General features: G+C 39.0%; 1 protein-coding gene across 4 annotated transcripts in view; it reads left to right on the top strand.

Annotated features, from left to right (window-relative positions):
• Positions 1-10,095: 10,095 nt before the first annotated feature.
• Positions 10,096-27,454, top strand: part of ADAMTS20 (ADAM metallopeptidase with thrombospondin type 1 motif 20) — a 175,399-nt gene continuing 158,040 nt past the window's right edge. For all 4 annotated transcript variants that reach the window (XM_034645963.1, XM_034645965.1, XM_034645964.1 and 1 more), the window contains exons 1-3: positions 10,096-10,531; positions 11,087-11,448; positions 23,210-23,372. In XM_034645963.1, coding sequence (XP_034501854.1) covers positions 10,441-10,531; positions 11,087-11,448; positions 23,210-23,372 — 616 coding nt within the window. In that variant the 5' untranslated portion in view covers positions 10,096-10,440. The remainder of the gene's footprint in view (positions 10,532-11,086; positions 11,449-23,209; positions 23,373-27,454) is intronic.

Here is a 27,454-nt window from a genome sequence, read left to right as displayed (position 1 = left end):
GATATATGAGCTTTTACAAGCCAACTCTACCTACACAGCTATAACCCAGATCACAAAACAGAATTTTACCAGTATCTTAGAAGTGCATTCATCTTTATTCCAGTCTCTATTCTCTTGACCCCAAGAGTTAGGCAGTATCTTAACTTCTAATGGCATTGAATAGTTTTGCCTGCTTCTGTATATTGCATAGAGATTGAATCATGCAGTATGTACTCTTTTTTGGGGTGCGGTAGGGGATCTGGGTCTTTCTATAAACAATATTTTTATGAGATTCATTGATGGTGCTGTGTGCCATTGTAAGATTGTATATTCTCATTCTCTTTAGAATTCCATTGTGTACATGCAGCACAATTCATTGATCTATTGTATTATTAATTGGCTTTTGGGTAGTTTCTAGTTTCTGACTATTAAAGAAATAGTGCTTCTGTGAACATTCTTGTACATCTCTTTCTCCAAACTTATGGATGCATTTCTTGTGGGGTTATACAGTATTTATATATTCAGCAGTTTCCAAAGTGATTGTAGCGCTTTGTACCCCCACCAGCAGTGTCTGGGAGCTCCAGTTACATCAAGTCCTTGTCACCATTTGGTATTTTCTTTTCATTTTTTTCCCTATCTTTAAATTTATTCATTTTGTCAGTACAGTGTGTGGTAGTATCTCATTGTGTTTTTTATTTACATTTCCTTCTTGACTAATCATGTTGAGTGCATTTTCCTTTGTTGGCTATATTGATATTTTCCTTTATCAAATATATTTTTAAGTCTTTTGACTATTTTTCTGTTTGGTCATCTGTCTTTTTCTGATTTGGTGGAGGTTTTTCTAATGTGTTCTGTATACAAAATTTTTTCAGATAAATGTATTACAAATAATTTTCCTTACACTTTCCACTCCCTTAATTGTGTCTTGAAAAGTTCTTTTACCATAATTCCAAGATGATTCTTACCTATATATATTTAGAAACTAGTCCTTTGTCATATATATGACTTGCAAATAATTTCTTCCACATTTTTTATTCTTCTAATAAATAATAAATAATAATAATATCTTTTGATGAACAGAAGTTCCTAATCTTACTGCAATCCAGTTTATCATTTTTGGTTGACGTGTATTCTTCTAAAGAAAGTTTTACCTACTCCAAGGTCATAAATAAGTTTTCTTTAAAAGCTCAATTGCTTTATCTTTTACATTTAGATTTGCAATCCATCTGGAATTGATTTTTAGGTATGTTGTAAGGTAGGAAATCACTTTTTAATTATTATTACTTAAGGCATATGTGCTCATTGTAGAGAAACATGGAGAATAGACATTAGCTGTGATCGACCATCCAAGAATACCGTACCTGTTACTGTGGTGCATGTTTTCACACACAGCTTTTGTTATTATTTATTAATTTCATTCCTTTATGGTACTGTTATAAAACTTACTATTCATATTTTTATTCCTCTCAGTTATGTAAACTGAGAATAAGATGTCTAGTTCTTTTTATTGGACATTCACTATTATCACCCATGACAAAAAAACAAAGCAAATCACAAAAGTTTGTCCCTAGGATAGTGTGAGTACCTTTTTAATTTTCAGCTTCACACATTACAGACTAACTTCTCAGGTGGACTTTGAATCTTCCTTCTCCTGTGACAAATTTTCCCACCAAAGTCAGTTAAACACATTATTTTTAGTATAACTTTTAAAGGCCTGTAGGTTGTTTTCTAACTCTTTCATTTCTGCCAGTATCTTCACTAATTCCTTTATTCTGCTTTCTTTTAATTTTTTTACCAATATTTGAATTATTTGCTGAATTAACTTTTCATTCCTGTTTTAAAGTGTTCTAAAATTTGTCGTATCTCTATTCCATATGTTCAAATATATAGATTTTTATTATTGCTGATTTCCTAAACCATTTTTTCAATATATGTTTGCATTTTCTATTTGACCCAAGACTTTTAAAACTTCCTCTGTAACAAACTTTGATTTTTCTGCTTTTGCTATTTTTGGGGTTTATTAAACTGTGATCAGAGAATGTTGTCTGAACTACTTTTATTTTTTGGAATTTATGAATGTGACACACTTATACAAAAGGTATCTTTTCAAGACAGAACTATTTTATTAACTATATTATATATGTCTTCTATATTCTCACTTATGTTTTGCCCTTTTACTCTGTTGTGAATTGATAGATATGAATTAAAAACTCTTAATACTAACTGTTTTTTCCTGTCTTCTTTTTTTTTTAAGATTTTATTTATTTATTTGACAGAGATAGAGACAGCCAGTGAGAGAGGGAACACAAGCAGGGGGAGTGGGAGAGGAAGACGCAGGCTCATAGCAGAGGAGCCTGATGTGGGGCTCGATCCCTTAATGCCGGGATCACGCCCTGAGCCAAAGGCAGATGCTTAACCGCTGTGCCACCCAGGCGCCCCTTTCCTGTCTTCTTATAATACTGTTTGTGCTACATGAGATAGTTGCTACGATATGTAGTTATATATTTATAACCATTTATTTTTATCTTTCTTTTTCATTTTATTCTAAATATTTGCATTCCATTCTGTTACTCAATATTTATATCAGTCTGAGTTCTAAGTTAAAATTATTGAAAGCTCATTTTCCATCATTTTGCCATAATTCACCCATTCTTTGGTTGGCTGCATTTTGGTCACCAGAAAAATATTCTGAGTTCTTGCATATTCAAAACTGTTTGTCCCTAGTATGTACTTAAAGGAGAGCTTGGCTGGATACACTCCTTGTCTCACATTTTCTTTCCTTGAGTATATCTGTCAAGAATTTCCTTCCTTTATCTTCTGATGTTGAATGCTGCAGTGGAGAAATATGAATATAACCTACTTATTTTATGTCCGTAAATAACATTTATTTTGCCTCACTGGGAAAAAAACAAAAACCAAACCAAAACATAAACTTCTTTCTAAAGCCCAATAGCTTTACTAGGAAATGTCTTGATGTTGACCATTCTTGGTCAATTCTTTGTACCCATTGTCTTTCCAATATACAGATTCAGGTCTTTTATTTCAACAAAGGCACTCTTGAATTATAACTTTAAAATATGTTCTGTTTATTTGTTTGATTCTTTTTTCTTCAGAGGCTACTCCAGATATGTATATATGGATCCGTAATGCATATTGTTTCTACTTTTTTCCTCCCAAACCCCCCCTCCCTCCTTTTCATCCTTCCTTCATTTTTCCTTCCTTGCTTCCTTCTGTCCTTCCTCCATTCTTCCTTCTTTCCCTCTTTCCTCTCTTTGTTTCCATTTCAATGTCATTCCCATTTTTTCTATATTCCCCCCCCCCCACACACACTTTCTATTGTCTCTTATGGTGCTTTTGATTTTGTTAAGATGCTTTTCCCCTCTACTTCTTTTTTGAATTCCACTAAATCTATTTTATTTCTTCCTGTTGTCTTTCTATATCTTCCCTGAGTTCCTATACTTCTGATTTAGGTCTGACTTCAAAAGTAATCTCTTCATTTTTTAAATAATCCATAACAAAATGTTTGGTCACACTTTTTATACGCTCCATAGCAAGATTTTTCTGGTATGTTTTCTTCACCTGTAGATAAGTTTTGATGCTCTTTCCCAATTTCTTTTATAGTATACTGCATTTATTGTGTATAATCCTTTTCAGAAAAAACAAAAAAACAAACAAAACAACCCACCTTATCCTTGAATGACCTTTGTTTTCCTGGACCAGCTCTTTGTTGGACTGAGATGTACAGAGTAGCCTTCTAGCTGCTCTCTTTCTCTGCTGTCGCAGAGATAGGCTGCTTCCTATTGCTCTGGCTCCTCTTTGCTATTACTTGCATAGCCCACTTGCTCTGCTTCTCTGGCCAAACGTGGACCTGCTCACGTACATAATCTTCTATGTTCCACACAAGGACTCTAGCTTTTACAAAACAGGGTGACCACTCACCTTCAGAAAGCTAGTTTTTTTTCTTTCCCTGTGTTACTTGATATGTGTCTCTGTTGAGCTCTCTTGCTCCTTTCTGAATATTTTCTTTACTTCTTTCACATGGCTTCTACCTTACTTGTTCATGGTAATTTTTATATGACCTGGGAGCTATCATTCTCTCTTTTTAAAAGAAATTTCCAGGAGGAGATGGTGAACCATCCTGATGTGTGCAGCAATATTCACCTTTTAAGTTAATTTTCTCACTATACTCAAACAATATGAAATAGTTCAGTCTTAAAATTAGTGCACATACATGTGCAAAATTCCACAAGAATAGGGGAAGAATCACCCAACAGAATTTCAAAGTAACACTGCCCTTGGCTCTTACAGGGATGGAAGTGGTGCCCATTCCCACTAACCAGACTGGAAAATCTCTCCAATAATGAGCACTGGGGAAGGTACATAGAATGGTCTTACTTTGGTAGTGGGGAATAATTATGCTTAGACTGACCATTGCTTTGTTCTTGCTTAATAAATTTTAAAAGAGAGATCAGGAAATATCTATTTCCAAGAAACCTAACTGCATCTCAGCACAAACTCAAGAAGATTTGTAGGAACACAAATCTATCCAGCACCCACAAAGGTAAAATTCATCCAATCTAAAATTATCAGGCTTTAAAGAAGAGGAAAAGTATGACCAATACCGAGAGGGAAAAATCAATTAATCAAAACTGACCAGGAACTGACCCATATTTTAGGATAGACATCAAAAGAATGATTATAACTGCATTCCATATGTTCAAAAAGTTAAGTAGAGGCATGCAAGATAAAAAAAAGGCCCAAACTAAAGTTTTAGTGATAATGATAGTTGTGACATAAAAGATACAGTGAATACAATTAATTACAAATTAGACATTGCAGAAGAAAAGAATAGTGAATTTGAAGACAGAAATAAAAATTATCCATTTGAGACACAGAAAGGAAGAGGAGAATTTAAAGCAATAACTGAGCTTCAGAGAGTTTTGGGACAACTATGTGCTGTCTCATGCATGCATAACTGGAGCCTTGAAAGGAGAAGAGAGGGAACAAAAATTTATATTTGAAAAATAAAAAACATGCATATTTTTTTACAAAAAATAATGCACTGTATGTTAACTAACATTTAAATAAAATCTGAGGGGCGCCTGGGTGGCACAGCGGTTAAGCGTCTGCCTTCGGCTCAGGGTGTGATCCCGGCGTTATGGGATCGAGCCCCACATCAGGCTCCTCTGCTGTGAGCCTGCTTCTTCCTCTCCCACTCCCCCTGCTTGTGTTCCCTCTCTCGCTGGCTGTCTCTATCTCTGTAAAATAAATAAATAAAAAATCTTTAAAATAAATAAATAAATAAATAAATAAATAAAATCTGAAAAAAAAGAAAAAATAATGACCCCAAATTTTACAAATTTGATGAGAATAATAAACTCATAGTCTCCCAAAACTCAATGTACTCAAGCCTAAGAAACATAAAAAAAAAAAATCACATTAAGGTATACCGTAAATAAGTTGAACAAAACTAGTGATGGAGAGAAAATCTTAAAAGCAGCCACCACAAAAAGGTATTTTCTGTACGGAAGATGAGGACTGATTTCTTGTTATAAAAAATGTAAAAGACAGTAGGTCAACAGCTTTCAAGATATAAAAGGAAAATAACCCTTTCAACCCAGAATTCTATACTTGGAAAAAAATAGGTTTCAAAAATAAACTTGAGGGGCGCCTGGGTGGCTCAGTCCTTAGGCGTCTGCCTTCAGCTCAGGTCATGATCCCAGCGTTCTGGGATGCAGCCCTGCAATGGGCTCCCTGCTCAACGGGAAGCCTGCTTCTCTCTCCCACTCCTCCTGCTTGTGTTCCCTCTCTCGCTGCCTTTCTCTCTGTCAAATAAATAAATAAAATCTTAAAAATAAAATAAAATAAAATAAACTTGAACTAGGGAGGTGGGAGGATGGGGTAAATGGGTGAAGGACATTAAGGAGGGCACTTGGTATTATAGAAGACTTTGAATCACTGACCTCTACCTCTGAAACTTATAATGCACTATATGTTAATTAATTGAATTTAAATTAGAAAAATAAAAAAAATTAAAAAGGAAAGAAGCATGGTTAAAAAAAAAAAGGAAAGAAAGAAAGAATGAACTCCTTTTCAGTAGAACCTGTACCACAAGAAATGTTAAAGAAAGCCTTTGAGGCAGAACAAAAATGATACCAGATGGACATAGCTGTTTAAATAAAAATAACATCAATGCAAAGTGGGATTTGTAACATATGCAAATGTTGAATGTGTGATGACAACAACAGCACCAAAGTTGGGAGGGATGGAATTGAATTTGCATACTAGAAGATAGTCAGAGATAAGTTAACTATGTATGTTATAAATCCTAGAGTAACAACCTAAATAATGAAAGGGTTATAGCTAATGCAGATTAAGTGGGATGATAGAACACATTTAGTTAATCCAAAAGAAGGCAAGAAAAAAAAAAGAATAGGACAATTAGAAAACAAATAGCAAGATGACAGACTTGAATATAAATATGTTAATTATTATATTAAATTTAAATGGTATAAATATCCTAATTAAAAGCAGATGGTAAGATTGGCTGGTAATTTGCCTATTCTCTTAGGCTATAAAAATTTTAATATTAGTACTTATTTATACAATGAATAATTACTTTTTTTCTATTCCAAGAGGATACATTTAGTGTGTGGGATCCTGCCTCAAACAGCCTGTCTGTAGTCTTTCCTCACATGACCCTTACAATCTGGTGTTGAATGCAGACAAGTAAATAAAAAAATTAGAACAGAGTGTAATAATTGCTTGGGCAGAGGAGCTTGATTCTTCTCTGCATACCTGGAAATAACAATGCTTTAAAAATTGACACAATGGCCATAGCTTATACTGTTTTAATTATAATGATGGATAACTTCCCATACCTGCTACAATATATAATGTTTTTACTTAGCAGTTGGCCATTTGTAATTAAGACTGGAGCAGCATCTGTGGGATTTCCTGCCAAACCCACTTCTGTGCATTTATCATTTTCTAATTCTATCCCCCTATTAGGTCAGTGGTTCTCAAATGGGGCCAATTTTGCTCCCAGGGGATGTTTGACAATGTCTGGAAATATTGGGGTTGTCACAACTGGGATGGGGGACTACCAGCATTGAGTAAGTAGAGGCCAGGGATGCTGTAAACATTCTATATTGAATAGGGCAGCTTCCCTCCCCCCATAACAAAGACTTACCTAGCCCCAAAACTCAATACTGCCTCAGTTGAAAAACCCTAAACTTGTGTGACCAATTCATCCCAATTTGCCCAGGACTTCCCAAGTTTTAGCACTGAAAGTTTTGCATCTCAGGAAACTCCCCAGTCTCAGGTCATAGTGAAGATTGATTACCCTCCTTTCAACCTACTAATATTAGAAAAGCAGTCTCTATTCAAATAGCTGTTCCTTTGGTATGAACATCAGTCTCATAATGTAATAAAAATCATAATCAGCATGAACATGTGTTGAGCACATTTTGTCCAATATTATGCCAAGTGTGTTACCTGTATTATCTCTTAATCACCTTAACAATTGCATGAGATTACTATTATTACCTCCATTTTACAATTGGCTTATAGAGTTTAGGTAAATTGTTGAACTTTACACAGCTGGTTGTGGTAGAATTCAGTTATAAAAACAAGATCTAGCTTGCATATAGTGAGCATATTCCTGCTTTGTAAGATTGAAAATATTTTCTCTACACTGTGCCAGCCTCATAGCATAGCTTATACTTATAATGATAATTGTCACAATTACAAATCAAACAAAATTACATTTAATATGACTATGGCTTTCATTTTCTGAGTTGTTGCTGGTTACAACTATACTACATGAGATTTGAGATGGTATGAAGAGTATAATTTTCTTATAAAAAGTATGGAATTTGAAAACAAAGAGATTTGAGTCTAACTTGATATGGTGATCTGGGTAAATTACTTAATTTCTGAGTTCTGTGGGGGCAATGTGTAAATTAAATGAGGCAATCTTTCTAAAGTCCCTTGTATGGTACCTATATGTCAAAGAGATTCTGTAAGTGGTAGCTATAATTATCAAAGTGAGGAAATTGCTTGATTGATATGGCATAGATTAGTTTACTCAGGGCATTGTCATTGGCAGAGAAGGAGAAAGGAAGAGAGATAATATGAATATCATAACAGTTAAGCCTAATATAATGAAAAGGCATTGAAGCCAGAAAGGATTTGTGGAAACCCAGCTTAGTTACTTAGATACTGTATGAAAATGTAACATTTATCCTCATAAAATGAGGGAAATAATGCTCTTGACTGAACATGGTAAAGATTATATTACCATAGAATATGCTTCTCATACAGCTTCCCATTTCTTTAATAAAAGGTAAAACAGTCCTATTTTTAAAATAGAATTTCCAAAAAATTAGAACAGGCTGAAAATCAAATATTCCTTTGTGAAAACTACTTTGAGTGACAAACATTCAGTAATGGAAATGAAGTATTTATTTTGCCTTCATTAAATAGCTAGCCAATTACATTGGTGCAGTTCTGTTTTCTGTTATTTGTATGAGGGAAGGCATGGCTCCCGATGTAAAGATACATTTAGAGTTGCAATGTAATTAAAATGACTCTAAATTACAATGTACTGAAGGTAACCACTAAATAGACAGGTGTGGGTAAAGTCTGTTTTTGTTTTGTTTAGAGTAACAGTATGGTTAACTTAGGGGAAAAAATTAGATGTCTGTAATTCTGTGATAGATGAAATGACATTTGTGAGGAAGGGGTACAAAAGAAAGGGACTGATTGTGGAAGAATTACCATCACCGAGCTGGGTAATTTCATTGGTAAAAGTAAAATTAAACTCTCCTTCCTCAAACAAGATTTGTTCACATCCGTGGTAAACAACAGATGGACCAAGTGTCCGATATAAAAGTAAGGAGTCATGCCGTAAGAGGTCAATTCAAAGCGAACCGAATTATTATTATTATTATTATTATTTTTTTTTGTGAGAGTTCAGAGGAAGGGCAGCCAGGAACTAAATTGAGAATCTATTCCTTTGTGTTTGTGAAGATTTACCCTTATATTCCTTTACTTTTTCTTTCACATTCTTTCTCCCCTTTGGTTGGATTTCAAGACAATTGGACCCCTTCCTCCTCTTTTTTTTTTTTTTTCCCCATACAGGTGACAGAGAGAAGCAATATGGAACCTGCAAATCAAACAGTGGATTTGAGAAATGAGAAAGTAGTTCTGAAATGACAATTGCTTTCTGCTGCTAGTGAGGTTTATAGAATTTAACAGACCTCAGGTGACACAATGGCATCCAGCGCTAGAGTAAGTGTTGAGGATGATGAAGATAATTGTGGATACGTGGGGTCATTTGGATATCATAAAGAGAGGACATATTAATACTGTGAAACTACCAGCACGGTCTCATAAAATGACATGCAGACACAAGTTTTGTGGGGCTTGACACTTCCATAATTTGGGGGTCCTTTATACAAAATTAAGTACAAAGATGAATATTAAAAGGGAAAAAATCACAAGTACTGAAACTGTGGAGACTGAGATCCTTTTCATCTTGAATTTCTTTAGACAACTGCCAGAAATTCACCCCCAGAAGTGCTTGCTGACTGCAACCGCACATTCCCCTCTACAATGCTCTTAAACTCCCATCAACTCCTAGAACACAGAGGGGCCCTCGTCAATGAGACCTGATCATTAAGCTTCACTGGATTCATCCCTTGCCTACAGGAACTTCCCGCTGTAGCTTCTTTTATCTTGCTTGATAAGTCTAAAATTACCGTGAAACAGAAATAACAGAAACTTTCCAACTGATGCTTTTCATTTCATTGTAAGAGCGAAAACCTCACACACCTATCACCTATCTGAACCGCGACCGCACGCAGCTTGATCAGTTTTCGGTTTTACAGGTACCGGGATGATGTCCAGCTGGCCCTCGGACTAGACACACCACGTTGCTCTCCCAATGCTGGAGCCCGCGGGGACCGCACTCCTCGTGCGGCTGGGAGTTGGGGGAGGGCTGCACGCGGGAGGGCGAGCCCGGGCCGCGCCTCCTGCTGATTGGCCGGGCCCGGCCCCTAGAGGCGGGCTCTCCCTCGCGTTCGCCCGGCCCGGGGTGGCTATATTGGCACCGTTCCTGCTAGGTTGAGTTGCTTCCTCGCGTTGGTCTGGATTTAAGGAGAAGGTGTCTGAGGGCAGTGCGGGCGCAGGAAGCGGAGCGAGGCTGCCGAGAGCAAGCCGGGAGCTGTGGGGCTGCAGTGCGATGAAGCAGCGGCTCAGGGAGCGGAGGCTGGCGGTGTGGCGAGACCGTCCGGCCCGGGGCCGGGACTGCTGCTCCGGAGGCTGCTGAGGCGCCGCGGCGGCCGGCGCAGAGCACGGCGGGCGAGAAGGCGGAGAGGCTGCGGAGCGCGGGGAAGCCGGGCTGGGCGGCCGGCGGCTCGGGTTGGCCTCCCCGGTTGGGATCCCCCGGGTGGAACCATGTGGGTGGCCAAGTGGCTGACGGGGCTGCTCTACCAGCTCTCGCTCTTCATCACCAGGTCTTGGGAAATTCATTTCCACCCCAGGCAAGGTAAGGTCACTGTGGGACGCCTCCAGCAGCGAGGTGGGGGCGAGGGGCCCGAGTGGGACTGGCGGACGGAGTGGGGTGGGTGACTCAGCCCGGCTGTGAGGACCTTGGTCCTGGAGGGGCTCGCGGGACTCCGGGATCAGCCAGCCCCAAGCATCCTGAGAGGTTGCGGCTGCGCCGGGTTTCGAGGAATCGCGCGCGCCGGGACCGGTCTCGCTCCCGGGACCACGCGGTGGGGGCGCGTGGGGGCAGAGAGGCGCGTGCGCCGGGACTGCACCAGTTGGCGGCTGGGAAGCAAAGAGGGATGGGAGAAGGAGGTGGGTTGTTCGCGGCCGTGAGTGTCAGGGTCTTGGCTTGGGAAGGTTGGAGCAAGTCGGGGGTGTGGGAAAGCAGAGCACGTGTGTGTGTATGTGTGTGCGCGCGCTCTCGCCACTTGTGTGCATTTGTCGTGCCCCCGGGTGGATTGGGACCTGGGGCGTTTGGTTGAAGTTTGGGGTCGTGGAGTTGGAAACGCGTGGCCGGGGAGGGGGCTCAGTGGCCATATTTCTGTGGTTGTAGAAGCCCTGGTAAGGACGCTGGTCTCCTACGAAGTGGTGACCCCCGCGCGGGTCAATGAGTTTGGCGAAGTATTCCCTCAGAGCCACCACTTCAGCCGGAGGAAGCGCAGCTCGGAGGCGCTGGAGCCCACGCCATTCAGGACCCACTACCGAATCAGCGCCTACGGGCAGCTCTTCCAGCTGAACCTGAGCGCGGACGCGGCCTTCTTGGCCGCCGGCTACACCGAGGTGCACCTGGGAGCCCCCGCGCGCGGGGCGGAGGAGCGCAGCGTGGTGCCTCCAGATCTCCGCCACTGCTTCTATCGAGGCCAGGTCAATGCTCGGGAGGATCACACAGCGGTCTTCAGCCTCTGTGGAGGACTGGTAAGTGCCCTCAGGCCCCTAGGGCGTTTTTCTTGGGATCCAGTTAAGGGCTGTGTTAATAGAGTTGGTTAGTTGGGTTTTTCCAAGTTGATGGTTGGTGACCCCAGAGGTCAGAGGGAGTTATCAAGGGGGATTAACACGCAGATTAACCCAAGCCTGAGGCCACTCTTTCTTGGGGTGGGGTGGGGGTTGGAGGATCCCTAGTCTCTATCTGCTCCAAAACTGACCCCTCTGTGCAAAGCTAAGGAGGCTCCTGAAAATGTCAGATCCTGAGCGAGTGAGTCAAGGAGTGTATGGGGCCCGTTCCACACGTGCAATGTCTCTTCCAACAGGAGGGCAGTTGACTTCACCGACACACCAACTCCTGACCACTTAAGCAGACTCCCCTGAATTAAATCTGATCCTTGAATTTAGAAGGAAATGGATATAGGTAAAATGAAAATCTCAAAAGGAAAAGTTGGCTTTCTTGATAGTTTGGGGATGGCCATAGAGGCTGAATCTGCCCGTGTTCAAAAGGCACCACATCTGACAGTATCTACAAAGACCTAGTGCCAGCACGTGAGAAATGATCATTAGAGTGACAGGAGAAAAAAAATGGGGATTTTGTGTAGAGGGGGGAGAAAAAAAACCTTATTGTGGAGAGAGGAAATGAAATAGTATAGTGGGTTCTTTGTGTTTTGTTCCTTTCCCTTGAAGGCAGAGGTTCTAACCTCCCCCCCCCCCCTTAACCATAAACTTCTTCAGTCTGGGGAAACTTAGGATGTCTTCTCAACATACTTTAAATGTGTAAAATGTTAATTGGCTTCCTTTTAAGTGCTAACAGTAATCAAAATGTTACAGATACTACAACTTACAGTTTCACAATACACTTCATTAATGCACTAAGTGATCACTGGGGGAGGGGTCTATTTACTGTGGTAGTGATAATGAGTATAAACTATCCAGATAGCCACATCAACTCTGGTGCAAAGGTAACTTATTGATTTCAAAGTCATAATGTTTGTGATTTTACCTACAATAGTGAAGGAAATGTTAAATATCAGAAGTTGGTGAAAATACGTCTAACACTTTGCCATCCAAGTTTATGAAACCACAGGTTTTAATAGTTTTGTTAAAATACTTAACTCCTGTTTAAAGACCTGTTCAAGAAAGAAACAACTGGAATTTGGCTACTGGATTCTAGCATTCAAATGCAATGCTTCCTCTCAGGTTAATTGTTGTAGGATATCTTCCTGGATGTGAGTTTTGGTCACTAGTAAATTTGGAAGGTCTCCTTGCTCTTTTTTTCATGCTGCTTTGAACTATAGTTACATGGAATGCCTTGGACAATTTCCTTCCTTTCTCCTGTGTTAAATGTAGAAAGTTTGCAACACCAGAATGGCAGAAACACTAATATTTACACAGCCACCTATATATTTCAAAAGAAAGAAAAATATTTCCTAGAACCTTTCAGAATGGTTAGCTCATCTGAAAAATTCTAGATTTATTATCACAATTTGTCATGGTTAATGTTTTCTTGATTTAGTATTTCACGGCATGGAAAACATTCCAGATGGGAAGCATTATTATCTGCTCATGTTGATTCATAATGCTGGTGTAGTTCATATTTTTATTCAGTATCCCCTTTTTGAAATCAAACAGTTGGAAATGTTTTTAGGTCTTGAGTTCATCCTTACCCATTACTGTGCCAATTTGGATATAGTTGTCTAAGTTATACATTATTAATCTGACTCATGTATGCACTTTGTTTTTGGAAGATTTATTGCCCTTAGACTAACATTTTAAAAACTTATTTTATACCTATGTGTTTTAATTTCCTTGTAAGGCTGCATTGAGGACATCGGTCATGGTAGAGATAGAAAATGTCCAGTAATACAGCAAATACCAGTATCTAAGTATCTTTTAGTAGTGTGATCATGACCAGTCAGAACTCTAAATTACTAACGAGATTAGTGACATTTCTTTGACTTTCTCACTTTTGATATTTCCACCAGGACTGATATTCACTATATGACTGTGTATCTTCTTTCTACTGAATCAATCATTAACTTCCTTTAGAATAATGGTGTCCTCAAATAGCTGAACATCTGGTGGGTTCTACAGTCCATTTGTCATTATATGCAATTTTTCTTAGTCTCAGATTAGTCTTTAGATTTGGATAAAATTGTTGTACTGACAAATTAGACCAGCTGGATTGTTTGTAGATCAACCTTGATACAATGCCTGTGCAGTTACTACTGCTAATCTTCTGGCCCTGCTCCTTCTTGCTTCCGGACTGATGTTTGACTTTGTGTATGTGACTGTGATCTAGCTTTGACCTCTACCAGTCCATTGCACATTAAGATTGAAGTTTATGGAAGGATTGTTAGAGCCACACTAAAATTTAGAGTAGATCATTTTTCCTAGTTTTTCTGCTCTAAGTTTGCTTTTAATTATAAATGAATGTTGTACTTACTTTTCCTGAAAAAATTGAAATGAGCATGTGATTTTTTTTTTCTGTTAATATGTATTGTCCCCTCCATTTCTAGATTCAAGCATACGTTGACTACTGATGAAAACTGGTCCCATAGCAGGCCATAGTGTTTGTCCTGAGGTCCTTGTTTAGGAGGAAGGAAGGTGGAGAGATGATCTTTTTCAATTTCTCTAGCTGAACTCTAGGCCTGAGAACTTGTGGCCTCCTTCACTCAGTTGAGGCTCCTGGACATCCCTCCTGGGCTCTCACTGGTGCTGCCTCTCCCTGTGAGGTCTGGCTGCAGCACTTACCTGATCTGTCTGGCTGCTGTACTATGCAGCCATTATCAGGCACTTTGCTTCTGTTGCTGTTCCTTCACCATGCAAGGTGGCTTAGTGATGTTGTTGGGAACCTTCCAGAACCCTCTAAGGATCTGAAACCCTCCATGGCATTTGAAAGTCAAGGGGAACTTCGTTCTTCCCTTTACCAAATTCTGCCATGCCTCTAACTTTGGGGAGAGGTGTACATGGGGGGGGGGATCCCTTTCAAAGTGGTCCCTTCCCTGAATCCCACTTAGCATGCTAAAGCATTTCTCTTGGCATTTCCCTTAAACTAACATGTCTTCTGTCTCTAGGATCTTAACCCTTGCTGGAGAAGTTGGCACATGTACATCTTGTCATCTGTTTCTTATGTCTCCTGTCCCTCTTTTCTTCCGAGAATCCACGAAGTTCTCCCTTCACATCTTACTTAGTTGATCAGTTCTCCTTCCATCTTCCATTTCAGGTGGCATCTACCCTTTCTGGTGGCTACTGAGGAATGTCTATTTTAGAGGAAGGGAATGAAAACCAAAATGTTTCCAAAATATCTATGTGCAACCACTTAAAAAAAATTGACATTCCATTTAGTGGAATGCTAGTGTTGCTTTAACCCTAAACATACACACTTTCATTTCTATATAGTTATTTTTTTTCCATTCTTAAAAGTCTTGGTATTTACATATTTCACTAAATCACTGAACCGTGACTAGTACTTTTAAGTGTTTTGGGCCCAAGAATGAGAAGGGGCTAAGAGTCTGCCAGAAGTCTTGTTTCATGTGTGTATAACTTCTGCTTTTCTGTTTAATTTCTCCTAAGTGTAACATTATTCAAACATGTCTAAACCGATTTATTCATTTGTAAAATTTACAGTAGATATGAAAATGGAACTGAATCCTAAAATTACCTGTGAGTCACGGCTAATCAAACTTTCTTAGTCCATTGATAAACTGTCAGAGTGTATAGTTATCAGGGCTTAATACCTCTATATTCAACTTTAAGCTTTGTGTTCATGGTCCTATGCTTTATCTTCTCATAATGTTAGCACTGTTGCTGAAGTAGAGATCAGTATCTTAATGAGCTGAATTTTGGGTGTATACTTGTCAGGATGGCATGTATAAATTATACACAGGCTTTTCCCAACAACCCCTGTGCCTACTAGCCCTCTTCTCATATTACCCAGTGGGTTCCCTTCTTCCAAAGGCCCTCAGGGACTAACCCGACTGCCTAGACTGTTAACTTCACTATTTCTTGGTGGGATTTGAAGCAATGCAGTCTTTTTGGTTGAAAGAAACCGTTTCCAGATGTCATAAAACCAGACATTGCATCTGGCTTATACAGTGTTCTCAAGCAGTAACTTGCAGTGGCGCTGTGTACTTTTTTGAAGTTTCTCATAACCATTCTGCAGCATGTCAGGCACTAATGCTCTGATAATTGAGTTGCTTTAGTGACTTCTTGTTCAGTTTCCATACGGTTATTTCCTATCTGTGTCTTTACTGGCTTTTGTCTATTCTAGGAAAATTTTCTAAATTTCCTACTTGCCCACAACTAACACAGCCCCAGATCATTACATGTGCCATTCTGTATTCATAATCTTTTGTGGGAAAAATTCATAAGGACCTCTTAGTTATTCACATACTCCAAGTACTCCAATATGAAGGAGAATTTCTTATGCTTCTTAAAATTCTAGTCTTATTCTGAGTCCTCCAAGAAGCAGATGACAAGATGGGATTGTGTGTGCAAGCATTTTATTTAGAAGTGCCTCTGTCAGAAAACAGAGCGGTGAAATTTGAAACCGGGAGGATGAGAATGTTGGGGAGAGGCATCCAAGGCTGCTGGGGAGCCTGAGCAAGGTTCAGTGAAGCTTGCCCCAAGCCAAATTGGGTGGGAGAAGAGTCTCCTCCCTAAGGAGGAGTATACCCTTAGTATTGTCATACTCCATTACTAAATGGGAGTAGCACTTGAGAGCGAGATGGCTGGGCTGCCAACAATGATGGATTTCAAACCCCAATAGCTGGGGCCCTTGGCCAATTATGCTTAGCATTCTCAGGGCCACCATATACTGATACCAGGCACACAAACATTTGAGGTCTGTTTGATGCTGTTGAGAGGAATATGGAAAATGCTGTGTGAACTTTGAGGAAGGAGTGCGGGCATTGAGACCTGTGCTGGAAATAGGACTTTTTTGTTTTGTTTTGTTAAGATTTTATTTGAGCACAAGCAGGGGTAACAGCAGAGGGAGAGGGAGAAGGGAGAAGCAGGCTGAGCAGGGAGCCTGACGTGGGGCTTGATCCCAGGACCCTGGCATCATGACCCGAGCCAAAGGCAGACACTTAACCATCTGAGCCACCCAGGCGCCCCTGGAAATAGGACTCTTAACTGTACTTTCAGGGATGACTCCATGTGGATGTGGAAAGTCAATGGTTGCTTATGGCCCTGTGCAGCTGGAAAAGTGGGTGGGTTGGGAGGGGAGGATAAGGCAGAACTCATATTAAGGCCTGGACTCACTGTGAAAGAGTGAGGCTTGAGCTGGGATGGTGGGTTGGTTTCACGTGCTATGAGGGGCGTCCTCTAATGCATTACTGTGAAGGGTATGGGGGAGGCAGAGAGTCACTGAAAGGACCACCCTTTACTGTACCATGGGTGGGGAAGAAGAGCTCCTTGAAGTAAAGTGGTTGCAGCAGCAAAGGGGAAGAGTGGGTACCTATGGAAGATATGCTACTATAGACCGGAGGTTCTAAACTGGGGGCAGTTTTGTCCCTCGGGATTCTTGGTGCTATTTGGAGACCACTTTGGCAGTTACAATTGGGGGTGAGTATAGTGATGCTCTTAACTTCTACTGGTTAGAGGACAGGGATGCTGCTAATACTCCCCCCAATACATAAAAGGACCTCCTACACAAATAACTCAAAATGTTGGTGCTGGAGTTGAACAGCCTTGTAGAAGACACATTAGAATTTTGGACCCTAAAAGGAGATCAAGGTGATTTTTGACTTAAATGACTGCATGATCCTGTGACCATTAACCAAGAAAGATAATGACAGAACAGGTGGCAAGTAAGAGATAATTCTAGAAACATGTGTTTGGTTCTAGAATAGGTTTATATATTATTCATAATACTTTGAGTTTATATTTACTTTGTCTAGAATGTCCTTTCTTTTAAACTCTTCATCCTTCAGCTCAATTTTAAGCCTTTCCTTTTCCCTGATCCTCTCTAGACAGAGCTGACTGGGCCTACCTTTGTTTCACTCCTGGACAACTCCTTATACACCATATATTGAATTGTGGTTGTTCACACTTCTACCTTATTTATAGATTTTAAGTGTGGGGATGATTGTAACACCCAATACAGAACATAGAAATGCTTGATACATAGATGGATGAATGAGCTAAAGCAGCTTTTAATGTGCTAAGTAATTAGGCTAGTTCTTTACATCAGTCATGCAATGCAAGGAAATTACTTTAGCAGTTTTAGTTGAAATACTTGGACATACTTTAGAAGAAGTGTGCATCAGTTAAATCTTAAATATCTAAGTGGTGTCATTCATATGGGGGTATATTGCACCTTGTTATCTGAGGTTTTATTGTTTTGCTCATACTTCCTGTTTTCTATAAAACCTTAAGCTGTTTGATTCATACTATTATTCAGGGGAAGATTCTTTTTCAACAAATACTCAGAAAGCATTCATTATATACTAGTCACTGTTAGATACTGGGGGTACGGTAATGTCTTTATAAGAGCATTCAAATATTCATGAACTGTGAATGCTTTATTACCACAGTAATAGCATGAAGGCATACTGGCTCTTGAGTACCTTAGTCCAAAAGTGACACTACTTCTGTTTATGTTCTACTGATGCCTGGCTCTACCCAGATGCAAAGGGCTGGAAAAGGGAGGGGCAGGTAATAGGACCAGGAGGAAGAGAGAATAGGTACAGTTGATGACCACCAGTCTTTACCACAGGCTTTACCTTTTATTCACCAAATATCCATTTGTCCTCTTCCTACACATCATAGTAATCTTATGTACAAGGAGACAACCTCACAGAGGCACTGTCTTTATCCCCAACCCTACAGTCAGCATGACTGCAACCCTAATTTTAAACTTCCTATAGAAAGAAGAGGCACCTATTAGTAACTGATTTATAGCAGTCTTGAACTTCCGTGGAGCGGCTGTGGAGACCTACTGCTTTGGCAAGAGAGTTCCTTGATTCCCTTCCTTTAGTCTTTCTGGGAAGTCCAGTCCCCAAGACCCCTGTTTCTGCTCTCTGGGAGGGTCTTGCCCGTCCTTCTCCATGGCCACATCTAAGCTTCTGGGAGGATGCTGTCAGGCGGTGGGGGTGGGAACAGCTTTCAGGAATGCTGAGGTAATTGAGGGTCTATGGATTATGTTACAAATAAAGCAGTCAAGGCTTCTTCAGTCTAGGCCCATGGTTTCTTTGACAGCTTAATACCTCAAAAACTTAGTTGACTTCTTGTGGCAGATCGAGTTTTGGTAATTGCTTCAAGTTTTCTGCAACAGTTGCCAAAGTCTAAAAGGCATTTATGTTAAATCTGAATGCTAAGAATATCTCCTGCTGAAAAGCAAAATATTGGATTCTCACCTCACTGAGCTCAATAGAAGTCCATCTGTACTAAAGAAGAACAAAGCCACAGTATATGGTAACCTTTAGGGAAAAATATGGGAGACATGAAAATGAAGAATATTTGCCTAAATTGAAGAGTACATATGTTTAATTGTAAATCATAAGAGACTAGAAGAAAACATGCTATAAGTATGACATGGTCTGGCAGGTGTATGGCATGTGTCCTTCTAGATGTTACATATTTTCAACTAACTTATAACATTTCAACAATCATGAATATATTTCCATTATACGCCTACAAAACAGTTCTGAATGATTTCTTACAAGTTCTTAATTGTTGCAGTGATTTTAGGTTTTAGGTCTCCAGATACTTCAGTAAGAAGTCGGGAGAGACTGTCCTGAAAACCACTCCCTAAATCCCCAAGAACATTGACCATTCTCTCCACTTTTAGTGAGTTCCTGTAACTTCAAAAACACCTCTGTGCCTACAAGAAAGAAAGATTACAAAATTTATCCCTTGTTGTTGATGTTGCCGGGACAACACTTGCATCAGACTCCCTTGCCCACCTAAGGCTTAGGTGGGTGAGTTCAGAGTCCTTTTCTTGATCCTTATAAGCAAGGATTGGTGAGAGTGATCTCTCTTTCGGGGGGAAGTATAGGCAGTGCATTTTCTCTTTATTGCCTCCTCTCACTTTTATGCTGGAGATCTGGAGTTCTCCCATGGAAAGGGGAATAAGGAATGCTGCTAGAGGAAAGCCTCCTCTTCTTGAAAACCTTAGAATTTTCTACTTCAGCCTCGAGGAACCAACTAGGTTTTCTTCATATTGTTGATTCATTCAGTGCGTGCTTATGATAACACTATTTCCTAGGCTTGATCAGTGGTGTTATAATGAACTGTCTGGGAGAAAAACCTTATGCGTCGAATGAAGGATCCTGAAGTAAAAATGAATCAGAGTTCATCTTCACGATCTTTTATTACATAACCGTTACAGTCTGCCTGGGGGGAGAAGGGCAGCTGTAACGTCTGTGTTTGAGTGGAGAATTTTTTCATCCCATTTCAAAATCATTGATGTTTTAATACCTTGTCTTAGGAAGTTAGGTAGATTTATTTCTATTTTGATCTATAAGTCATGGAATTGAGAGTCCGATACGAAGTCACTTGCCCAAGTTTCTGTAAGTGCGAACACAGGACTCCTATTCAGGTTCCTATTATAAATAGCATTAAACTGATTCTCATTATATGACTTATGAATAACTACCACCATGAAGACTGGAACACTTAATTACCCCTGAAATTAAAACCTAATTTTATTAATTGTTGAGAGCAATTTGTTACTAAAATTCTCAGTGGAGGCTCTAATTGCCTTAATCAGACATTATGTTCTGTAGTTGCCAATACTAATGTGATAACTGTAAACGATTTGCAAAAAGAGTCCAAATAGTTTATATATTCTACTTGTTTTTACTCTTTAATGAAATCTGAGTACATTATTGGTTGTGGCTACAGTACATGTGTTTGCCATGTATTTGGAAAAAAGTGTGTATAAATGCCACAATATGAAGTAACATTTTGGAAAAACAATTACATATATAAAAATACTCTAAACATAAAAATTTTGACCTATGAGAATAAATTGGAACCAGTTGTATGTATAATCACTTACTGCCTTTCAGTACAGCTTGGCAAATAGATCATTGCTCTAATAACTGGGAAATCCTTGCCCAAGTGAAGCCTAGTTTTGCTGCTTTTAATAGTCCTCAAAAGAAAGTGTTTGGAATTTGATTGGCATTTCTCATGAATCAAATTGCAGTGGCCCTCTGCAGATAGGCAGGTTGCTAAAAATATGGCATGATCTAAATAGAATTCTATGAACCACCTGTTTTAAGTCTCCAATTTCTTACCAGGTTCCTTTCCAAGTTGGGAAAAAAAAATGCATCCTTAAGACCCTTTAGGCAAAGCTCTAATACTTGAACAGAAAGTCCTCTGCAGTGGGGTGAATTATAGAAAAAATGATGGAAGTAACATAAGTTCTTCATTGATAAATACAGAGGAGTCACTTTGAAGACAAATAATTCTTGAATTAAGTATTCTAAAACATAAGGTTCTTGTTGAAGAAAAGCCTTTGAGTTATAAAGGCTATATTCTTAGCAGACTACAGTGTTCTAGCACAACGTAAAAAGAGGTTCTGATAGACTCTGGATGGAGCTATTCTCACTGTCCTTGTAGGAATTGAAGTTTGACCTTTGTGCAGTCTTACTAGAACGTTACGATAGAACTACCTCATTGTCAGATCTTAATACAAAAAGAGTATAAAAATTTCCAAGGTAAGTCTTCAGTATAGCTTGGGAAAAATAGTTTTGTATTCAAAGTAGTTCTGCAGATGCATTTATATATATAATAAGCCACCTCATGTCTATTGGTATCTTTTACCAAGATACTATCACATTTCCCTTCTTCATGCTTTTTTAAAAAGGCGGAAAGCAATTTTTCCATCAGTTCATTTACTCAGGTTTCAAAAATAGTGTCTTTGTTACTTATAAGCATAATTGAAATTATTTTTTTTTCTGGGAAGCCACAGGGAGGTGAATTTTTGTTATATATTGAAAATAAGTGATTTATAGTTATAGTTGGAAAACAGGAACTGGTAGAATTAGATATGCTAGAGCATAGGCCACTAGAAATAATTGGAGGTCTTTTTGTACACTACATGGAATGTTTATTCTTTGTAACCACAGGATATCCCACTGTATGACCGTACCATAGTTTATGTAAATAGATGTGGTCAGTGGTCTTTGATTGGGTCTGTTTGCAGTTTTAACATTTCTGGAGTCATTTTGGTAAATCCTATTTTACCAGAAAATTATCTCTGTCAAATTCTCCCTCACTGTATTTTTTTGCTTTCCTCAGGCATTGGCATCTTGTAATCTTTCTCTTCCACCTGTCATACCATTGCTGTCACTATAAATCAGCTTCTGTTACCTCTCTTCAAGGTTCCAGCCTTTATCTTAGAACTGCTAGTACTTTTTTTTTTTTTGACCACCATCTATAACACACAATGTTACTAAGTTAAACGTCATACCTTTATTGTCTTTTTTTTTTTTTTTTTTTTTTTTTTTTTTTTGTAAAGTTGACCCTTAGTCAATAATGTTATACGCCAACATCTGGCACGTGGTAGGCATGAGAGGCATGCAGAGAAGAGTCTAGGCAAAAGCTCTACTCTTGTGGTGCTTATTTTTAGTGGATAGCATCAAACAAAAAATGAGGTAGTGATAAGTGCTTTAAGAAAAATGAAACTGGGTGAAAGGGATAGATCTAGGAGGTAGGGTGACATTTTATATTGGGTGATGAATGTTGATCAGAAACCTGAAGTAAGTGCTAGAAGAGCTAGTGGGGGGAAGTCCTGAGGCATTTCCTTGTCCTATTTGAGGAATATCAGAGGCACCAGAGGCTCTAGAATGAGCTAAGGTGGAAGTGGGGGAAGTCACAATTGTTGGTCACCTGTGTGTTTAGAGGGACAGTGTGGCAGGGCACATCAGAACATTGCAGACTATTGTAAGGACTTTGGATTTTACTGGATGACTTAGTCATGTTTGTTTTGAGTGACATGATCTAGACCCTAGAAATTACTATGACTCCTCCATAGAGACTAGACTAGAGGATTGTTTGTTTATAGAGGAAACAGAATGTGAGGTTGGATCATGGATGCAGTAGTAAAACTTAGCAGAAGTGGTTGGATTTCAGTTATGTCTTGAAGGTTGAGCCATCAGGATTTACAGATGAATTGAATATGGGATGTTAGCGTGGGCACAAGAGCCCATTCTTGATTTCTCTAAGAACTTTCGGCCTAAACCATTGGAATAATGCTCTTGCCGTTTACTGACATAGGACCATTGAAGAAACGGCAGGTTTGGACTGAAAATCAGGTTTGTCTTTGGACATGTTTAGGGTGAGAATGCTACTAGTTATGTAAGTGGAGATGTTGAAAGGCAAGTTACATAGTGGATTCTGGAATTCATAAGGTGGGTCTTCGTGAAAACTCTTCAGTGGCTCTGCACTGTTTACCAATTCTAAATTGGTAGCATCACCTTTAAGATCTCTTATCTGACTGTCCAGACAACCTAAGTCTTGTTTCCTCACTGCCTTATATAGACCAAGCCAAACAGGCTTTCTTATTACTAGAATGTTTGGTGTCATTACCTATGCCATTGTTTATACCTGGAATGCCGGTCATCTCAACTCTGCCTATTAGAACACGTAAGAGCGTGAAGGGAACCACGGAAAGGAAATGTTCGGTGGATGACATTTAGTGAACAGACTTCTGAAAGTCCTGCTTTTGTGTGCTCACTTTAACCTGTGGCACTGCTTGCTTTCCCTTAGTGACCAAGTTAATTATTTTCTTTGTTTTCAGATGGGAACATTTAAAGCCCATGATGGTGAATATTTCTTAGAACCTATAATGAAGGCAGATGGGAGCGAACATGAGGATGATCATAACAAACCACATCTCATATACAGACAGGAATTAAAGAGCAACTATTTTCTGCAATCTCACAAGCCTTGTGAAGTTTCAGGTAAACTACGAAGTAAAACTTTTTTGGTAGAATCATACTACCTAAATATTTCTGTAGGTGTTATAATTGACGTATCTTCCTGAAATATTGAAGTATGATATTTTAAACAAATTTTCTTGACCCATTAAGGACCCATTAGAAATTAGTGTCTGTAGGCAATTTTGTAAACTAAATTTAGATCCAAAAAAGTATTCGGTATGAGATTTGTAGCAAATCATAAACTTTTTCCTTCAATTGGTTAGTCACGCTGGTATGCTTTCTCTTAGCAGAATTTTAGATAATTGAACAAGTTAAGTAACAACCCGTTGCTCAATTTTGTGCCCTTTCAATTTTATATATAAAAGAAACCCTTTTATAGTTATCTCACTCTTGCTCAACATTGTTTTTGAGGTTTATGTTGTGTGCAGAAGTTCATTCTTCATTGCTGTGCAGTACTGAGTACATTACAGTGCATCTATCCAGTTTCCTGTTAATCAACTTTGGGTTATTTGCAGTTTGTCCTTATAAACCATGCTGCGGTGAATTTTCTTGTCCCCATCTGCTGTTCGAGGTTCTCCCGAGTATACACATGGATAGTAGAGAATTCCACATTGTTTTGTAAAATCGTTTTCCACCAGCATGATGTATATTTTTGATTTTTCCTACAAAATGCAGACTAAAGATTTATAATGGATTAGAAGGTAGGAATCCTAGTTCTCTGTAAAGTATAAATCTGTTGCTAGTAAAATACTTGTGCATTGAAGTCCTAGTAAGAGTTGTGTCCATATACGTACATGAATCTTCATATCCTTGTCATTCTCTGAAGAATGGAGAAAGGCACCTGCAGTTATCATCAAAGTACAAAATCGAGACAAAGGAGTGGGATTAGAAAGGATTTATCTGAGATTGTAGGTGTCCATAAACTATAGTTCCAAACACTGCAATGCCATCTGTTTTGGGATATAATGATATGTAGGCCTTTGAAGGTTTTCTCTGGGAATGCACTTCTTAACCTTTGCTATTATAAGAGTGCCATTTTGGAGTGGTTCTCACTGTGTCTAAGGCCGTGTTTTAAATCTATTGACATAATAGATGCCTTTCTTATGCTTTTAATATGAGCATAAGGGTTTCATTTTTATGGCTTCAAAGAAAACACAAATGGGTACAGCTTCACAATAGAATTCTACAGAAGGCAGCTTATGCTTGTTCTGATCTACCATTCAGGAGCAGCTTGTTTAATGAATTGTTTAGCTTCTTAAGAAGAAAACCACCAAGTAGACACTCTGAATGCATAAATGTTTCACATAATGATATGCAGGGTTTTGCATTCACACTCAGTGTTCATTATCAGAAAGAGAATGGTACAAGAAAAGCCAGAGTCTTTTGTTTAAAAAATTTTTTATACTAAAGATTTATCATAAAAAACACACAAAAAATAGAAAGCTATGGGATTTTGTTTTTTAATCACAATGTACTTTTCCACAACATTTAATTACTAAAACATTGAAGTCAGTATCCATTCTTTTCAATTCTTAAAGTCCATCCATTTTTAAGTACAATTAACATATCTTTAATCACAAAGCAATCAATTAATGGCCTAAATAATTAGCTGCTAATCATCATTTTGTTAGTAAAAATGGAGAGTTGTGAATGTAATTAGTAAAATGTTATCAAAGGCTTTTTCTTCCCCAATTCACACATTATTCAGAAATACTTACAGGATCTTATATTCTATAGGTGAACATTCATGAGAACCTCTTCAAATAGGTTGGCTCAAAGATTTAGCATCTGAACCAAAAATATTAAGTGGAAAAGGAAGAGTCATTTTTTCCATATATCTGTTGATCGTCTTAATTCATTATGACCCTAAAATGTTACAATTCATAGCAGTTTCAGCCTTGATGAATTAGGTTGTTTTCAACATCAGATTTCACCATGTGCCTTGAGGCCATTCAAATTGTATTTAGTAGCCAAACCTAGCTATTATGGATACCAGGCTCCCAGGTAGACCTCAGACATAGTCTAAGAAAAATTGAGTAGAATTGGCAAAACAGAAAACCCACAAAATGAGTGAACAACCCCCCCCCACACTCACTACCATCATCTACCCTAAAAAAAACTAAAAAAAAAACAAAACAAAACTAAAACCTCAGAAAGGGAAGCTCTGAAACTTTTGGCAGGAATGAAAAATTTGGGTTTTAAGTGTAGTTATATAGCTTATCATCCAAGACGGAGCAGAACTGGTTTCCCTGCTCCCTTTCTTCCACTGCTACTCTGTCCCTCTCATCTCCATGTCATGGGGTTAGGAGCTTAAAACATTTGTTCTATTAAACAGGACTTGACATGAGTGAAATGTCATTCAATGGGTTTTAGATGATGTTGGTCAGCTTTAAAGTTTCTGTGCTTTTCCTGTTTTTTTTTTTTTTTTCCAAATTTATTCTTTCTTAGTCTTTGAGTCCCTAATATGTGCAAAGGATTGTATTGGGTAAGACTTGAGTGATTCTCTTCATTCAGGTTCTCAAAGCCCAGTGGGTGTAAAAGAACACAAGAACAGAAATCACAAAACAACCAAGACTGCCCTGTGTTAGGCGCAATATTGTATGCAGCTCAAGGGGCTGAGAACAACTGCTCTGGGTGTTTACCAAGGAGGTGATACTTAAACCACTTAATCTCCATCATGAAGGCTTTATAAGCATTTTCCAAGCAAAATAAAAAGGGTGGTCTTAGAGGGGGACTTGCATTAAAAAGGTACCCAGGATTTGTTTTGATCAAGTGTGGTGAAGTGACAGACATGGAGATAACTGCCTTTGAAAGCATTTACTTACAATTTGCAAGCGAAGAGGACATGCCCCATGACAAGCTATGTGGGGAAGCATCTGGGTTGGTCAGGAGTCAGAAAGGCATGTGGGATCCTCCCAGTTCTTATGTTCCATAGATGAGAGAAATCATATGATAATTGTCTTTCTCTGCTTGACTTATTTCACAGCATTATCTCCTCCAGTGCCGTCCATGTTGCAGCAAATGTTGAGAATTCGTTCTTTCTGATAGCTGAGTAATATTCCATTGTATATATGGACCACAGCTTCTTAATCCAGTCATCTGTTGAAGGGCATCTCGGCTCCTTCCATGATTTGGCTATTGTGGACAATGCAGCTATGAACATTGGGGTGCATATGGCCCTTCTCTTTACTACGTCTGTATCTTTGGGGTAAACACCCAGTAGTGCAATGGCTGGGTCATAGGGTAGTTCAATTTTTAACTTTTTAAGGGACCTCCACACTGTTTTCCAGAGTGGCTGTACCAACTTGCATTCCCACCAACAATGTAGGAGGGATCCCCTTTCTCCACATCCTCTCCAACAATTGTTGTTTCTTGCCTTGTCTATCTTTGCCATTCTAACTGGCGTAAGGTGGTATCTCAGTGTGGTTTTGATTTGAATTTCCCTGATGGCTAATGATTTTGAACATTTTTTCATGTGTCTGTTAGCCATTTGTATGTCTTCATTGGAAAAGTGTCTGTTCATATCTTCTGCCCATTTTATGATTTGTTTATTTGTTTCTCGTGTATTGAGTTTGAGAAGTTCTTTGTAGATCTTGGATACCAGTCCTTTATCTGTGGTGTCCTTTGCAAATATATTCTCCCATTCCGTGGGCTGTCTCTTAGTTTTTTTGACTGTTTCCTTGGCTGTGCAGAAGCTCTTTATCCTGATAAAGTCCCATAAGTTCATTTTATCTTTTATTTCTCTTGCCTTTGGAGATGTGTCGTGAAAAAGGTTGCTCTGGCCGATGTCATAGAAGTTGTTGCCTATGTTCTCCTCTAGAATTTTGATGGATTCCTGTCTCACATTGAGGTCTTTCATCCATTTGGAGTTTATTTTTGTGTATGGTGTGAGAGAGTGGTCAAGTTTCATTCTTTTGCATGTAGCTGTCCAATTTTCCCAGCACCATTTATTGAAGAGACTGTCTTTTTTCCACCGGATGTTTTTTCCTGCTTTATCAAAGATTAGTTGCCCAAAGAGCCGAGGGTCCATTTCTGGGTTCTCTATTCTGTTCCATTGGTCGATGTGTCTGTTTTTGTGCCAGTACCATGCTGTCTTTGTGATC

This window comes from Ailuropoda melanoleuca, chromosome 16 (genome assembly GCF_002007445.2).
Source record: "Ailuropoda melanoleuca isolate Jingjing chromosome 16, ASM200744v2, whole genome shotgun sequence".
NCBI classification, from domain to species: domain Eukaryota; kingdom Metazoa; phylum Chordata; class Mammalia; order Carnivora; family Ursidae; genus Ailuropoda; species Ailuropoda melanoleuca.
This window is presented reverse-complemented; position numbering and strand designations above follow the sequence as displayed.